Source organism: Drosophila albomicans, chromosome 2R (genome assembly GCF_009650485.2).
Source record: "Drosophila albomicans strain 15112-1751.03 chromosome 2R, ASM965048v2, whole genome shotgun sequence".
Taxonomy (NCBI): domain Eukaryota; kingdom Metazoa; phylum Arthropoda; class Insecta; order Diptera; family Drosophilidae; genus Drosophila; species Drosophila albomicans.
The window spans coordinates 21,049,491-21,065,749 of NC_047631.2; the positions used below are offsets into that span (position 1 = coordinate 21,049,491).

Below are 16,259 nucleotides of genomic sequence, written 5' to 3' on the forward strand. Positions count from 1 at the left end.
ACATTATGAATCAGCTGAGAACCGACACCAAAGTGTAGCTTACAATTTGGAGCATGAATGAAGCGAACAAGTTTCCCAAAAATATTCAAAAACAGCTCCGTATTAAATAGTTTTGTGTGTGGTGCGAACATGTTCGATCGAACCTCCGAGTTCGAACACCACAACTACTACTACTACTAGCAACTGTGGTGCAGCCACTCGAGCTCAAATGAGCAGCGTTCGCCGTTGAAGTCGCACGCGAATTTTGAAATTGCTAGCCGCAAAATTGAAAGACGTTACGAGAGAGTTTTTTCGAGTTCGTTATTTGCTGTTTCGCCGTAGAAATTCAAAGTGAAAATCAAATTTAGCGTCGTGAGTGCTTGTGTGTGTGTGTAAGTGAAATTGTGAAAATTGCAAATTAAAACCCAGCGCATACCAACGAAAAATAAGAAAACAAAACCCAAACCTCTGTGCACTTGGATTAAAGCACACCAAAAAAAAAACGAGAAAAAAACCAACTGCTATTGGATTTTCACTTTTTATGGGATTAGCTGCAGCCATAAACATATAACTCATCTGATCTAACTTCAGGTGATCGAACAGGTTTGTTGAGCAATCTCCACACTCTATAAATTGAGCTTGAAATTGAAATCGAAACTGCGAGTTTTTGTTTTTATTTTTTATTTTAAATGCGTCCAAGTTGTAAACATGTCAAAAGCTGTGCAGCAAAATCTCAAATATCGCAGCAGTTCAATCAAACTCAAGGTAACCTTTTGGCATTTTAAGTGTTTAAGTTTTGCTCATTAAGCGTGGGTTGTTCAGCTGGTAAATGAGTTTTAAAAATGCTAATTAAAATTTTCGAAAAAAGCAAAACATACATTTCTCAGTCTAAACAAGTCATGCAGTAATGAGCTTATTACCCAATAAAAGCCCAGAAAAAAAAGAAATAATAGCAAAATGCTATCAACAAGTTGTTCAACGGTTTCGCAAAAGGTCTGAAGCCCACAACCGTTATCTAGACCAAGTCCGAGTTGAAAGAAACATTTCGCAAGCGACTGCACACGCAATAGCTTTGTAGTAACTGTAGCAGAAAAAACTGTGCAAAACAACACCAAAAAAAACAGCCCAAAAAAAAAGGAAAAAGAATTACTTAAAAAGCGCCGAAAATCCAGTTTGGTGCCACAGAAATTGGAGCAGCTTAAAAAAGTTTACAGCGAGTACTTTATATTTTTTTTGTGGCTGAAAGGAAAAATCTCATTCAAAAGTTCTTTATCGTCGCATTTTTTTTGTTATAGTCCCACGCATGCTAATGCGCATAAGTATCCATAACATGGCTAACATGTGACCTCATTTCACCAATCGTTAAACTTTACACTCTACTAACTGTCAAACGGTTAAAGCCAGGCCAAGCATAGCATGGGAGTTAATGTGACAGGGTCAAACCCTAAACTACAAATACAGTTAAAGCACGAAGTTGCAGGCGCATTAGCCGCACTTCACTTGTCTTCATTTCAATGACAAAACAACACAGAGGCAACCAAAGCCAAGCCAAGCCAAGCCAGGTTTCTTTTACTGGTTGGTGAAATCTATGGAAATTCGCCAAGTTCAAGTTAATTTTTTTTGCACATTTTTGCTTTTTTTTTATTCAAACGGTACTGCGAACCTGCCGTGAAATGTTATTAGTGAAAATGTGTTGGTCCTCCTCCTCCGGCCACTGGCCTTGTTTAGAAGAAACACCTCTACCAAAAACTAAAAAAAAGATAAAAAATGCCGCTGGCACTTTTGTTGTTTTTTTTTAATTTTTAGTTCCGTGTTGCTTGTTCAACAACCAAGAGAAAAAAACGAGACGAGTCTGGCACATTTTTCGGACCACAACAAATTTTCACCCAAAAATAAAAAAGCAAACAAAAGACTGAGGCAACAAACTTCTGCAGTGATGGGGTGTTATTAGCCATGATCAGCTGGCTGTTGACCAATCAGCTGGCCATCATAATAATTAGAGAAAATCCACTTTGATTGAGCTGCGGCAACTTTAATGACACAAAGCTGAGCTGCGCTGCGCTGCGTTGTGGCGTCGTTTTCAATGGACCGGAAAACGTACGAAAAAGTGAATTTCAACAGTGATGGCAAAAAAATAGTGTTGCACGCTGCGGCAATTGAAGTTGCGAGTAAGCAGCAGTTGTTGCCGTTGCTGTTGCTGTTGCTGCTGCTTGCCAAAGTGAAAGCGCAGATTAATCACTCGTCTTTGCGAGCAAACGAGAGCTGCTAAATGATATGTTTACAGTGGTTGACAAAAGTCATCAACGCTGTTCGTCTGTTCGTACACGCGGTTCATGACCCAGTCGTAACCTCAAGTAGCGCCTATTGCGCAACAGAAATACAGATTTATGTTGTATGTTTGTGGTTGCTTGAATTCTTTAGCTATTCCAAACAAAAACAAACAAAAGAAAAGGCAACAACAAATGTTTAAAAATGTAGACTAGTGAAAGTATTTGGTATGCATATTTGAATTTGAATTTGAATTTCTCATGCCCGGTTTCGGTCTCATAAGCTCAACGTGTATGTGTTTGTGTGTGACGTCAAACGTGACAAGGCAACGCACACACACACAAACATACACACACACACACACACTCAAATACTGACTCATTGTGAACTCTCTTTTGCAGCTGCTGCTTGTTGCAGCCACAAAACAGGAAATCTTTACATCGCTTATTTTTTTTTTTGGCAACATTTTGAATGCTTTTGCCTCAATATGGCCCAACACTGTGATCAACGTTGGCTCAAGCTCTTCACATGCAGCCTGCTGTTGCTGTCGCTGTTCGCGTTGCAAGCCACCGATGCCAAACGCACAACGGGTAAGTAATCAACCAACAAAAAAAAAAAAAAAAAACAAAAGGGGAAATTAACAAGAACAAGGCAAGACAGGACATCAAAATGTTCACCATGTCAATGACTTCGTTTTCTTTTTTTCGGGCAGTCAATGAACTTTTAGCTTGACTGTATGTGGAGCAAGTTAGAGACTCATTAAAAGGCAATTGCAATTGCGCAAAATGCACGAGCAGAGCAGAAGGCAATTAGCGTGTGGCGCAGATTTCGTGTAGAACTTCGAGGCGCTAAAAATAGCACGGCATCATTAAAAAGCGCTTAGCCGACCACCAAAACACGAACTTGAGGAGAGTGTGCGGCCAAAAAAGCCGTTACCCAGAGACATGCAAAGAAACTTATTGCTAGCTAAAGCTAGAGCTCTTGGTAGCCGCTGGTCCAACAGTGTGTCAGTCGGTCATGTGGGCTACCAACAACAACTACAACTACTTCATCAAAGTTGCCTCGGGGGTGGGGATGGGGGCGAGCCGTCTTTTGTTTTCGTTTTCGTTACGCTTCGGCTTGAGAGCAAAACGAAAGACTTAAGCGACAAACTTGATTGCGGACTACGTCTAGAATCCGAGACAGCCGCGAGACACGCTTGCCCCCGCTTCTCCAATCAATGGTCGAAGCTGTTCATTATTTTCATTTAATTGCTTTTTGTTTTCATTCACGAAACGAAAACCGAAAGCTGCTCGCAACTCGCACGATCAACAACAATACGCATACATCAGGCTAATCAAATTACAGACGCAGACTGAACAAAAAAAAATAATAATGATGAAAACTTTCATTTAATGCCACACACAGAAATACGGCGAAAAATTTCGGCAATTAAGCTGACAATATCGCTGTCAGCCGGATGTACAAACACACGTGTAGTCTTTAGTTTACTTTACTTTTTGAAGTATGTCACTCGCACCATAAGCTGCTGATGTCTAGAAAGGTTCAGTTGTTGGAGTGGCAAAGGCTTGAGCTTGGGAAAATACCAAAAGTGGGCAAGCTTGACAGTTAATCGAGAACGGAAATTAAAACGATTTATGTTTATTTTCGAACATTAAGAAGAGATTTTTGAGATAATCTAAACTATGAATAAAAATAGGTCAAAGTTTTGCAATTCCATTTATGTTATTGATGGGTTTACCTTTTAGCTTTAAACGAAATTTTTCGATAAAAAATTTTACAATTCTAGTTCAATTTGTTAAAAATAAATATAAAAAAGAATATGTAAAAAGAATATGTAAACGATTTCTTCATTATCAATCAAATGTATTTAAAAAAATCTTTATTGATTTTAATACAGTTTAAATGGCAATAGTTATGCAATTTCAAATATATATTTTTAGAAAGCAACTTAAATTAAATAATTATATAAAAATAAGTAAAACATTGTTTACAAAATTAAACTTTGGTCTACTCGTATAATATCCAACTCTTTTATTGGAATGAAAAATAACTAGTGGCATTATCGACCTTCAGGGGAAGTGAATAACATAAATATGTAATTTTTAACACGCGTCAATTGTTTGCTTTAATTAACCTTATAGTACAATTTTATTTTATTTATTATTGCTTATTATTTATAAATATATAATTTAGGTTCAAATTTGTATTGTTATTTTATATATATTTTTGGCGAAAATTGCCAGAAAAACCAAAATCTGATTATATTATATTAATAGTTGATGACTAATTTGAAGTATAAATAATTTATATATCTTGAAGGTCACATTAGCTGTAAATAAATCATGTGCTATAAATAGCTACGAAAATAGCCAGAAATAACACTTAATTTGATAAATAGTTGATGACTAATACAAATTATAAATAGCTTACATATCAAATTATAAGATTCGGTGCAACATTTTATGACTATGTAACAAATTGTTAAGATTGAAAAATAAACACAATTAAATGTGTTGACCAACAAATTGAGGAAGAAGTCGCTGCAATACGTGTTGTTTCCCGCTGAGAGCAAAACCTATAGAGTTAATAATGTTAGGCAGCATTACGAAACGAATTGAATGCCTGAATAGTTTGAAGTGCATTCGATAGACAGGGCTTAAAAGCCAATTGGCAATTGCAGAGCAATTGCAGTGCATGGCAAATGCATTCATTACGTGTGTCCGCTGTTCAAATCAAGACAACAATGGCCAAAGCTCAGTGAGCGCGTCGGTGTTTTTTTTTCTTGTTTACGAAATGTGCCGAAATAACCAACGTTGCGTATAGGAGGATGTTCGAGGGGGAAGGGAGGGAGGATGATGCCTCAATTACATAAGCTGCAATAGACAATGACTGTGCCTTATGACCAGCGACCAAAGACAAGGGGCAGAATCCAAGACAAATGCCGTCAGAGAGCATCCAATGGCGTTGTGTTAATGGTTCAGTCCATTTGAGTAAATTCCGCATACGCCGCATTGGCCGAAAGCAACGCGCGCGCATTTCGCATACAAAGACGAAGTTGAATGTTGGCCCTGAGAAAACAACAATACAACAACAACATTTGCTCGCAGCAGTTTTGTTGCCCGTTTTGTATGAATTTTTTAATTTCAATTTGTTGTTCCATTCATGCGACAATCGAACGCGTCACGTTCGCAAAAGTGAAACTGACGCTGGGTTTTTTTTTGGTTTTGGTTTTCTTCGTTGTGTAGTTGAATAACTTGAAAGTATGTCATACAACTCAATCTCTTTTTCTCTCCCTCTCTTTGTCTTTTTCTCTCCACAGCCAATTTGACTGCCTGCCAACATTTAAGACGCGCCGAATCCCGTCGTGCGAAGGCGTTGCAAGACTCTTCGGTGCGTATTCCACGTTGCCGCAAAACAGGCGAATTTGAGCGCATACAATGCACGAATGAGAAAGCTGGCGAGGATTGCTGGTGCATCGATGAGTACGGCGTAGAGTTGCCTGGCTCTAGGAATGCCTCACGTAGTGGCGTGCTGTGTGAAGAGCCCAAACATTGTGCCGCCTCCGCTTGTCGCATGTTCTGTCCATCGGGTTTTGCGCGTGATGCACAAACTGGTTGCTCCGTGTGTCGCTGCAGGGATCCCTGCGATGGCCTCGACTGCCCGAATGGACAAACCTGTCAACTCCAAGAAGTACAATGCAAATCGGAGCCTTGTCCACCGTTGCCCACCTGCAAGAAGGCGCGTTCACTGGCCAATTTCTGTCCAGCTGGTTTACCTTTGGCTATCGATGACAGCGTCAGACCTTTCTTGTGTGGCCAGGATGCGGGTAAGCCGCAGTGTCCGCCGCTGTATCAGTGCATGGTCGAGGCGGGCAACGATTATGGCGTCTGCTGTCCCAGCACCTTGACCTTCCAGAAGCCCGGCATCTGCCCGGCGCCGGAGCAGGCGCAATACACTCAACGCACGGGTTACATGTGCGGTGCTCCTTGCAGTCATGATCTGGAGTGTCGCAACATGGAGAAGTGTTGCTTCACCAAGGGCTGTCAGTTCAATTGCCAGCAACCCAGCAATGTCACCGGTTGCCATCAGGCCAAAGCCTTGGCCGACATCTTGGCCATCAATGAGCGCGAGGGACGCGGCTATGTTCCCGATTGCAATGGTCCTGGTGGACAATACACGCCCAGACAGTGCTCGAGGAATGGTTTGGTCTGCTGGTGTGTGGATCCACGCACGGGACACAAGATCAAGGAGTCCATGGGAGCGGCGAACAATGTTAACTGCGATGGATGGGAAAACATGATCAGTCGCTCGTATGCGCGCAGCTTCCAAATGGAACAGTGCGACACCAACATCTGTGCTGCAGTCTGTGAATATGGATTCAAGGTAAGTTGAGGAATAGTAAATAGATAGTTATTTACATCGAGAGGAAAGTTACGTCCAAAGAACACGTATAAAATGTTTGTTTATTTTTGGGTCTTTAAAACAATATTCTTCAGATTAGTTAGATTTCAATCTACAAGATCGATTTTTTGGCTTTAAATAATGTTTTAAACCTTTTCGAAAAGTCATTTTGCTTTTTAGCACAATCTTAAAATACAGATCTTCAATTCTTTCCTGTGGATTTATACCTTCAAAGAAGAATTTTCGATTTCATAGCAAGATTTTTTAACTGAAATTTAAAGTTAAACCTATTCTGCCTAAAAGTGTTACACTTTAAAATAAGAATTGTCAATATCATAAAAATTACTTAAGCTTTGAATACGGATATAAACCTTTTCGATAAGGCATTCTTAATATAAGAATTTCCATATTACATCAATCATAAAATAATCTTCTTAAATGTAGTAAAACATCTAAAATTGAATTATAATAATATGCAAAATTCATATTAAAACATTTTCAATATTGAAACATGATATAAATCATTGTTCCTAGAAAATTCCACCTCAAAAAAAAATTTCAAGTTAGCTCAAAAATGTAAAAAGAAAAGTAATTACTCTTTCTCAAACAATTATTTTAAAAAGACAACATTCAAAGTCGATATAAATAGAATTTTCAATATTAAAACAAGATACAAATCAATACGAATATATTACTTCGAATAAAAACTTAATCTTTCTCAGAAATATATTTCATAATTAGGTCTAAATTTTGTATCTTAGTAGAGCTCTTAATCTAATTCTCTACTTCTATAATTGTTACCTAAGACCTATAATTAATTTTGAATTCGACTCTAGAACGATCACAACGGATGCCCGACCTGCGAGTGCTCGGAACCCTGCGAAGGCTTCAAGTGCTCCATTGGCTCGCACTGCGAGGTTGCCACCGATCCACTCTGTGAATCCGGCTCCTCGTTGTGCTCCTCTTGGCCCGTCTGCAAACCCGATTTGGCCTACTCGAATCCCTGTGATGTTGGCACTCCGCTCTCGGACACTGTGAGTGGCGAAGTCATGTATTGCTTTGATGAGCGACAGGCGCGTAGCTTCCAACCCACTGCCTTCTTTGAGCCCGAAGTGGAATCGAAGCAGGGTCGCTCCATGAGCAATCGTATCATGTGTCCCGAGCAATACAAGTGCACCAAACTGCATCGTGAAACGGAGAGCGTTTGCTGTCCAGTGCCAGAACAGTCAACAGCCGCCAGCGAGGATCAGCCGACGACGCATCAGCAGACAAGTAAGTAGAGGCAGCCAACTGTTTGATAATCAACGATATATGGTACGATCTGTGATCTTAGCATGCAAGTAAAGCTAGCAAAAACAGATTGTATCTACAAACCTTTAAGGTAGACATGGGTATCCTTAGTATCAAGAATAAAACGAATTGCTATATTCATCTATTACAGCCCGTTTGTAGCAGCATTGCGATCTTGAAAATTGAAATAAATACGCTTTATTTTTTTTAGTTACATTCTCATATGCGGTATTATACCCAGTTTCGTGTTTATTAATATATATACTAATGTCAACTGAAATCTTAAGAGATAAAATAAAATATCTTCCATCTTGAAGTCTGATTATGATATATTATGAGTTATTTATAAGGTTGACGTTTATTTTGTAAATCTGTTTATTAAATTTAGTATTACAAAATATAACAATATAGCTATGACTGTCTCTATATCTTATATCATTATGATTTTTAAAGTTACAACGCGTAACCTAAGTCACAATAGTTCTTCCTCCGCATTCAATTTGACCTGGGATCTTGTCATGTTCTTCTTCGGCATATGAATTATATTAAAATTAAATAACAAAGCCTAATTTTGTAACTAGTTTCGAATGGTAGCACCTAAAGTAATTAACACATTTTGAACCGATCCTGAGAATTTCATAGCGAATGAACAAATAACTGTTTAGTTATTTAAAGGACAACTTTGCAGCTGTTCAGTAGTATATTTTCTCATGGTTTCTTAACGATAATTAGAACTGATTTTATATCTAATTTACTATCGTATAACTCAGAATCAAGCAACCTTTATTCCCACTTCTTATTTATCAATTCCCATCATTGCAGTGTGTGAATATCTTCGCGATTTCTCGGAGCGCATGGAAGGCACCGAAGCGGGCATGCAGTTGGCGATGCCAGCACCCCGCTGCACCCCCGAAGGCGACTACGCGAGTCGTCAGTGCGAGCTGCGCAAGATTAGCGTGACCCGAGCCGAGCAGCGCAAGATCCTCGAGGAGAATACGATACGTCGCATGCGAATGTTGCTGCAAAATGCGCCCAAGCGCACTCGCCGCAATGCGGAACGCCTGAAACTCTATCGTGTGGATGATGCCACACTGAAGGTGCAACTTGCCACAGCGCCAGCGCCAGTTGCAGCCATGGCACGCAGTGCCAAAGTCATAGATATAGGCAACGATCGTCAGCAGTTGTTTGAGACGGACTTTAAGAAGGTCGCCCCGGCGCCTAAGAAACACACAGCTGACTCTGAACTCGTGGAGCAGGAGGTGGAACAATGTTGGTGCGTGGACAGCTTTGGCACCGAGATACCGCAATCAAGGGGTTACAATGTGAGTGACGACAGTTGCCAGCAGCTGCGCGAGGATTTATCCTGCCTCGATCTCACCTGTCGCATGGGCTGCGAATACGGATTCGCTTTGGATGCCCAGACTCGTTGTCCCGCCTGCCAGTGTCGCGATCCCTGCGATGGCGTCAGCTGTGGCGAAGGCAAGGAATGCCGCATTGTGGACGTGAGCTGTGAGGGTGAATACTGTCCTCCAGTGCCTGCTTGTCTTCCCCGCAAGCCAGGACAATGTCCCTACCTGGTGCCACCTGGACTCAGCGTGGATAATCTGGATGCAAATGTTTGTGGCTACGAGTGTCGCACGGATGCGCATTGCGAGGGAACACGACGCTGCTGTTCCAACGGCTGTGGCACGCAGTGTGTGGAACCGCAGCTGAAGACGGCTTGCCAGCATCTGCAGTCCATACAGCTGCATCAGAGCTCGGAGTTGGGCATTCCGGCACGTCTGATGAGCGTGGCTCAATGCGAGCAGGAAACCGGAAAGTGGAAGCAAGTGCAGTGTGCACCCGACGGGCATTGTTGGTGCGTCGATAGCCAGGGACAACAGCTGGCGGGCACCAAAGTGAAGTCACCCGCTGAACCCGTTTGCCAGCTCAACTCTAGCTACGCTTGTCCCCCTTCGAAGTGCTCCCAGCAATGCGAGAGTGGCTATCAAATGGATGCGAATGGTTGTCAGACTTGCGCGTGTCGCAATTACTGCGAGGAACTCAACTGCGCCAGCGATGAGGAGTGTCAGCTGATACACGTGGAGTGCGTGGACAGTCCTTGCCCCAAGATGCCCATCTGTGTGCCGCGACGTGCTTCGGTCTGTGCCGAGGGCAATCCGCTGCAGCAAGGCGATCTCGATGTCAGCTGTGGACCACATAATGAGCATGATGCATGCCCCACGACGCACAGCTGTCAACTGAATCCGGTCACAAATCGCGGAGTTTGCTGCTCGAAGACACGCGACGTCTGCTTCGAATCGATGGACAATGTGTGCCTGGCCAGCTCGGAGTCTGCACAGAATCTAACACGCTATCGCTTCAGTCCAAAGGCCAACAAGTGTGTCAGCGTGCAGCTGGATGCAAATTCTGCCGCCGCGTGTCAATCGAAGAATCTTTTCCACAACGAACTCGCCTGCAATTCCGTGTGTCCTTTGCTCACTCCCTGCGAACGCTTGAAGCTCAAGAACAGCTTGGCTGCCCAGCGTACTGGACACTCCTCCGTTTGGTTTCAGCCACGTTGCGATCCCATCACCGGCCACTGGAGTCCGGTGCAGTGTCTGGGCAAGCAGCCCGAACTGAACAGCACACCCAAATCTCACACGGAGATTGTGAGTCGCGCTTTTGCCGGGAATGAAGAGACGCCAAGTCCTTATGGCGTTTGCTGGTGTGCGGATCGCAAGGGTGCACCTCTCAAGGGCACACTCACCCGGGATGTGGAGCCAGTTTGCAACAGTCGCCAGGCGCGTCAGCGCAAGCAATACGATCTGGGGGATCCGCTGATGGAGCAGCTCATCTCGCAGCTGACGCAGTTGAATGAGTTGTCCAACGACGACCTGGACTTGGATGAGGTTGAGGCACGTCTGCAGCCCACGGAACGTGTCATGGAGTTGGCCAACTCGCTGCTGGACTCTCAGCTCTCAGTGGAAGCTTCGCCGCTGCAACCCATGCAGCTGAATACGACTCGTTGTCGTGCCCTCGCCGAGACTGCGACTTTTCCCGTGAGCTGCGATGAGTCGGGTTCCTTCTTGCCTCAGCAGTGCAATGGCCACAGCTGTTGGTGCGTCGATGCCGCAGGCAATCAGCTGCAGTCCACGCACATCTTTGGACAGGGCGATAAACACTGCGAGCAAGTTCCCATCGAATCCGTGGCCATTGAGCTGCACATGAGCAACAGCAGCTCGAGCAGCGTGAGAAATGTCTACGATTCGATTAGGAGGGAACTACAACAACTCCTTGGCGATGTGGTGGAGAATCTGCGTGTGCAGGAGAACTTTGATGGCTCGGTGATTGTCCGCTTCGAGCTGCACAATGCGGCCAAGGTGGACATGGCCTTTGCCATTGAGTCAGCCATCACCAATGGTGGCTTCCAACTCGTCGCCGGACACTTTCAGCCGGATTTAACGCGTTCCCATTTCGTGCATCGTCCCGCAACGTTGCCGCTGGCTCAGGCAGCCACTGCGCCGGATGAATCCGTGCAGCTGGCCATGTTTGTGATGGCCAGTTGTTCGGCCTTCCTCGTCAGCATCTTTGTGGTGTACGTGATGCTGAAGCGTGGCTGGCACAAAACGTTGCACAAGAACATCTACGATTATCCCAAGGCGACGCCGGTTGCTGTCGTTGGTGGACAGGAGAAACCCGTCGACTACTCGCTGCCCATATTTGTGCTCGAGGATTCGCAGCCGGAGAGCATGAAGCGTGTCAAGGCGTAGGAATTAGTCTTCTCCTTCTGCAGTTGTTAAGCGTTAAATTATATAAATGAATTTTGTAAATAATTTTGTTGGTTTCAGACACCGTTGCGAAGCGGCGATGGTGCAAGCCAAAGCACTTATCTGACAAGTATATAGATCTATATATAAAATTGTGTACTTTCTAGGCTTATAAGACGACTAATTTATGAATAAAGCTTTATAAACGAAATCAAAGTTGAAACTCTTTTGTCGACGCCTATGAATTAGATTCTTCTATTTTAATTCAGAATTTGAAATTTATTTAAACTATTTCTAAATTGTAAGTAGTTTATTCTTTGTCCCAGATCGAAATCCAAACCCGATATAAATCCCAGAACAAAGCTACCATCGAAATTTCATTAAGTATGCTTAAAATCGAAGCAAGATTCTAACATAAATCTAATAAGGAAACTTTCCTGAAAATTTAATTGACGTCGACAAAGAAATTTAAGATATTCAATATACCAAATTTTATATCATTATGCGACGCATCTTTAGCTAATTATAACTGGAATTTTTAAATTTTAATTAAATACAAAGATATACTTTTATTTTTGGGATTGAAGAAAGCTCAAAGAAATTTCAAAAGATCACTATTTCCCAAAAAGAAAAATTAGAAACATATAAAAATTCCATACATCATAATACAACCTCGAAAATTTACAATTTTAAAATAAATCCTGCACCATATTTATCCTAAAACTTTCATTATTCAATAAATAAATGCAAGTCCAGTATTCACGTCATAAAAGCAATTGAAATTTGTCAGCAAACAGTTTTGTTGGATTTTTAATATTTAATAATACAGTTCATACATTCATATCAATATGATCAGCATCTGATTTGGATCTGAACGTTGTTATCATTATCAATTATTATATAGTACATTCATTAATAACATTAATAAATTTTGGCTTATCGTTTCCATGCAACATGCGAACTCAGTTGTCTTTCTCCAATACAAATCAATCAGGTGTATAATAATATAGTATATAGTATATGTGTAGAGATATCTGTATTGTATCCATATCCGTTGCCGTGTATAGTTTGTATATGGTAGACTATATGCTAAAGCGGACGTCGAATCTCCATACAGACAACAACAACAAAAAAAATACGTTGTAAAAATCGACTTTTTGTCCGCCAGAGACACAAAAAATATGTAGAAAAAACTTAAACTAAATCGAGAATGAAATGATTACAATAATAATAATAATATGTAAGTTCTTTAGTGTATTTCGGATTTATAAATATATATATATGTATAGGTATATGTATCAGTATGTATATGTATATAGAAAAATGCAATACTTGTAGTTACAATTGGAAAAATGTTTTGCGAAATGCAAATTGCTTATATGTACGTTTTAAATTTTTGGATGGATTGGAATATTGGGAAATACATTATCGAGAGAGAGAGAGAGCGAGTGATCAAGAGAGATAAGTTGTGAACTAGCAAAGTATAATCGAATGTGAATTGTATAATCTATTGAGCTATTTTCATTGACTTAAACTAGTTACATAATTGTAGTAAATGTGCTCGGCATGCAATAAAACATTTAATATCTCTTCTTTTTTACTTTTGTTTTGCAAAAATTCTCTCGGTGTTAAAAAGCGCAAATATCAACTTTTCTGTCTACGGTGAGTATATCTATGTATTTGTATTTGTATATGTATATGTTTTGTGTGTGTGCGTGATGCATCAAAATGGAAGAGCTGATGCATCACCGAATAAACAAAAAAAGAGTAAGAAAATTAAAAAAGTATGAATCATTTTTGGTTACTTGTGTTTTTGTTAGTCGGTAGTCAAAACTAAAAGTTGAGCTTACAACAAATGCTTAGCCAGCCAAATTAGCCATCGATTGCCAGTTGGCCAAAAAACTGGGCCAATAGGCCGGGCATGCAATAATGGCCAAAATGTACGTATCGTATAACAAACTGATTTCCAAAAAATATGAAGAGCAGCCAAAATGGACGTTTACTTGGCAGCTGCTCCACCTCCACCGCCGCCTGTGGCATTGTTGTTGTTGCTGTTGCTATTGTTGTTATTATTATTGTTGTTGTTGCGCGCATTTCGCTGCGCATTGCTAAAGCCGCCAAACGGTATCGACGCCCGCTGATCCTCCATGCGTCCGCTCTGTACTTTCATGATCAGCGAAAAGAAATCTTCATCCGGCACCGTTGCGCCTCGTCCCGACTCGCGACTTCTTGCGCCAGCCGCTGCCGCTCCTCCGCCCGGTGCCTGCAACGGTGGCGCCTCCGCATCCATGGTGACATGTGCCCTGGGCAACTCGGAGCGTTGCTCCTCCAGTCGCGAGCCCTGGCAACGCATCAGCATGTCGAGGAAAGCATCGTCCGGCTGTTGTGTGGTTGTGGCACTGCGCGCCAGCGGTGCATGGCTAATGGCTGGCGGCATAGCCGACGATGGTGACTTCAGACCCGGCAGATTTGTGGGATCCACAAACAGAGAGTTCTGCTGCACCAGCGGTTTGCGTGTGGCGCCTGTGGCAACAGCTGCGCCGCCAGCTGTGTTGATTTTGATTGAGCAACGTTGATCATCCATGCGCTTGGACTGGGAACGCGAGAGCATGTCGAAGAAATCATCCTCTTTGGCTTTTGTGTGGGCAGCGTTGGCTGCCTTGGTTTTCTGCTCCTCCTGCGCCTGCAGACGCTTGCCATCGGGTGTGATCTTAATCAGATCTAGCTGCTCCATGCTCTGCCGACGCACGCGTACCTTTTGAAATGCAAAACAAATAAATAATAGTGGAATTTGTGGAAGGTATTTGCGTGCTTACCATGCGTCCCTGCGAGTTCTCTGAACCATCCGACTGATGTCCACTGGCCGAGTGATCCGAAGCAGTCGAGCGTTCCTCCTCTGGCGTTGGCGTATGCTCCGCCTCTGGCATGCCCAGCAGTTTGCGCAAATCTGAGATATTTACACGTGCTGTGCTCTCGCCCACGGGATCATGCAGTTCCTTGGCCAGCTGCAAATGGGATTCGGCAAATTGCAGCGCCTTCTCATTGTTGCCCGTGGCGGCATGAGCATTACCCAGTGACCAGCAGGCGCGTGCTTCCCCAATGCGATCGCCTAGCTCTTGGGCAATCGCCAAATGCCGATGATGGAACTCAATGGCCAATGCAAACTCATGCAGCAGCGTATAAGTGTTGCCCAAACTGTAGCACGACTGCGCTTCGACTTCACGTTCGCCCAACTCCAGGGCCAAGGCTAAGGTGCGCTTGTAATGCTCGGCAGCATCCTCGAATTGTCCGAGAAAGATGTGCGAATTGCCCAGATTGCTGTTGGCGCGACGCTCGGCAGCGCGATCGCCAAACTCGCGTGCAATGCGCAAGCGTTCCTGATGATGCTCAATGGCAGCCTGCAAAGCGACACTATTACAACAACTGTCAAGGAGAGGCACGGGGTTTAACTCACCTGAAAGTCGCCCAGCAAGTAGTAAGTGTTGCCCAAATTACCACAGGCGCGTCCTTGTGCACCGCGATCACCCAGATCGCGCATCAGCTGTAGATTCTCTTGATAAAACTCTACCGCCTTGACCAGCGCCTCCTTGACATCGTCACCCGCATTGTTGCGATTGCCCAAATGTTTTCCCTTGGCATGATAAACATTGCCCAGATTGTACAACGCTCTGCCCTCCGACAGACGATCGCCAAGCTGGCGTGCAAGTGTGAGATGGCGTTCACAACAAATGGCCGCCTCATCGAAGCGTCCCATCACCTTGAGTGTGTTGCCCAGATTGCCAGAGGATTTCGCTTCGCCTAGCTTATCGTTCATGGTCTTGGCCAGTGTTAGATCATGTTTATGATACTGCATGGCCTTGGCGTAGTCACCGAGATAGAAGTATGCATTGCCTAGCTGCGAATAGATGGCAGACAAGGTGCGTAGATCATCGGTGCCCGCTTGAATCGCGGCCTGGAAGAAGGCAACGCCCGCCCGACAATCGCCCGCTTTACACAGACGTTCTCCTTCGAGTGCCAGTTCGAGGCACATACTGGAGCCGCCGCCATCGGAGGTGGGATGCGAGTTGGAGCCGTCTTGACCCCCGCCTCCAATGCCCATGGTGGAGACATTTTCCGCGGATGCGGAGAGTGAAGACATGGCTTTCGTTATGTTGCTGATGTTTCTAAAAGAAAACTGAACGCTACCACCACACACACACACTTCGAGAGAGAGTTTCTAGCAGTCTAAATTACTTTAATTAAACACTTTTTTTTGTACCGTTTTACTAATCAATTGGGTTTGTTAATTTCATTCTGATTCACTAGGCCAGTCGATTAATCGCTTATCGAATTATCGCTACAGGCGTTGCCATCAATATAATTTCGACAATATTGCCACATCAGTAAATTCAAAAGCATTGCTACACAACAATTTATAATTAAATGAATAATTAGTCTCGAAAATGTATTAAAAAAATTAAATATTGTATTTATTAAAAGTTTAAATATCCATATAACACACAGTCTGACGTATCGTACAGCTAACGCTTGCTCGTTTCTCAACACTGTTGGCTGCGACTGAACGTGCCT

At 43.0% G+C, this 16,259-nt stretch overlaps 2 protein-coding genes across 2 annotated transcripts; one reads left to right on the forward strand and one right to left on the reverse strand.

The window, feature by feature from the left end:
• Window positions 1-486: 486 nt before the first annotated feature.
• LOC117575966 (uncharacterized) lies at window positions 487-11,898 on the forward strand. Its single transcript, XM_034260445.2, has 5 exons — window positions 487-582; window positions 2,649-2,837; window positions 5,570-6,633; window positions 7,488-7,923; window positions 8,764-11,898. Exons 2-5 carry the CDS (start codon window positions 2,735-2,737, stop codon window positions 11,691-11,693), a joined length of 4,533 nt encoding a protein of 1,510 aa, XP_034116336.1. The 5' UTR covers window positions 487-582; window positions 2,649-2,734; the 3' UTR covers window positions 11,694-11,898.
• Window positions 11,899-13,291: 1,393 nt separating this feature from the next.
• LOC117576236 (G-protein-signaling modulator 2) lies at window positions 13,292-16,012 on the reverse strand. The gene is made up of 3 exons (XM_034260855.2): window positions 15,145-16,012; window positions 14,507-15,088; window positions 13,292-14,445 (listed from the first exon to the last, which is right to left on the reverse strand). Exons 1-3 carry the CDS (start codon window positions 15,826-15,828, stop codon window positions 13,690-13,692), a joined length of 2,022 nt encoding a protein of 673 aa, XP_034116746.1. The 5' UTR covers window positions 15,829-16,012; the 3' UTR covers window positions 13,292-13,689.
• Window positions 16,013-16,259: the final 247 nt, after the last annotated feature.

What these genes read in the sequence shown, in the direction of transcription:
- LOC117576236 (XM_034260855.2), bottom strand. Translation starts at nt 15,828, where the DNA reads ATGTCTTCACTCTCCGCATCCGCGGAAAATGTCTCCACCATGGGCATT. An exon ending in ACTTGCTGGGCGACTTTCAG is followed by an intron (nt 15,089 to 15,144) that starts GTGAGTTAAACC and finishes GTCGCTTTGCAG; the next exon opens with GCTGCCATTGAGCATCATCA. An exon ending in AGAACTCGCAGGGACGCATG is followed by an intron (nt 14,446 to 14,506) that starts GTAAGCACGCAA and finishes GCATTTCAAAAG; the next exon opens with GTACGCGTGCGTCGGCAGAG.
- LOC117575966 (XM_034260445.2), top strand. Translation starts at nt 2,735, where the DNA reads ATGGCCCAACACTGTGATCAACGTTGGCTCAAGCTCTTCACATGCAGC. An exon ending in TCTGTGAATATGGATTCAAG is followed by an intron (nt 6,634 to 7,487) that starts GTAAGTTGAGGA and finishes ATTCGACTCTAG; the next exon opens with AACGATCACAACGGATGCCC. An exon ending in GACGACGCATCAGCAGACAA is followed by an intron (nt 7,924 to 8,763) that starts GTAAGTAGAGGC and finishes CCATCATTGCAG; the next exon opens with TGTGTGAATATCTTCGCGAT.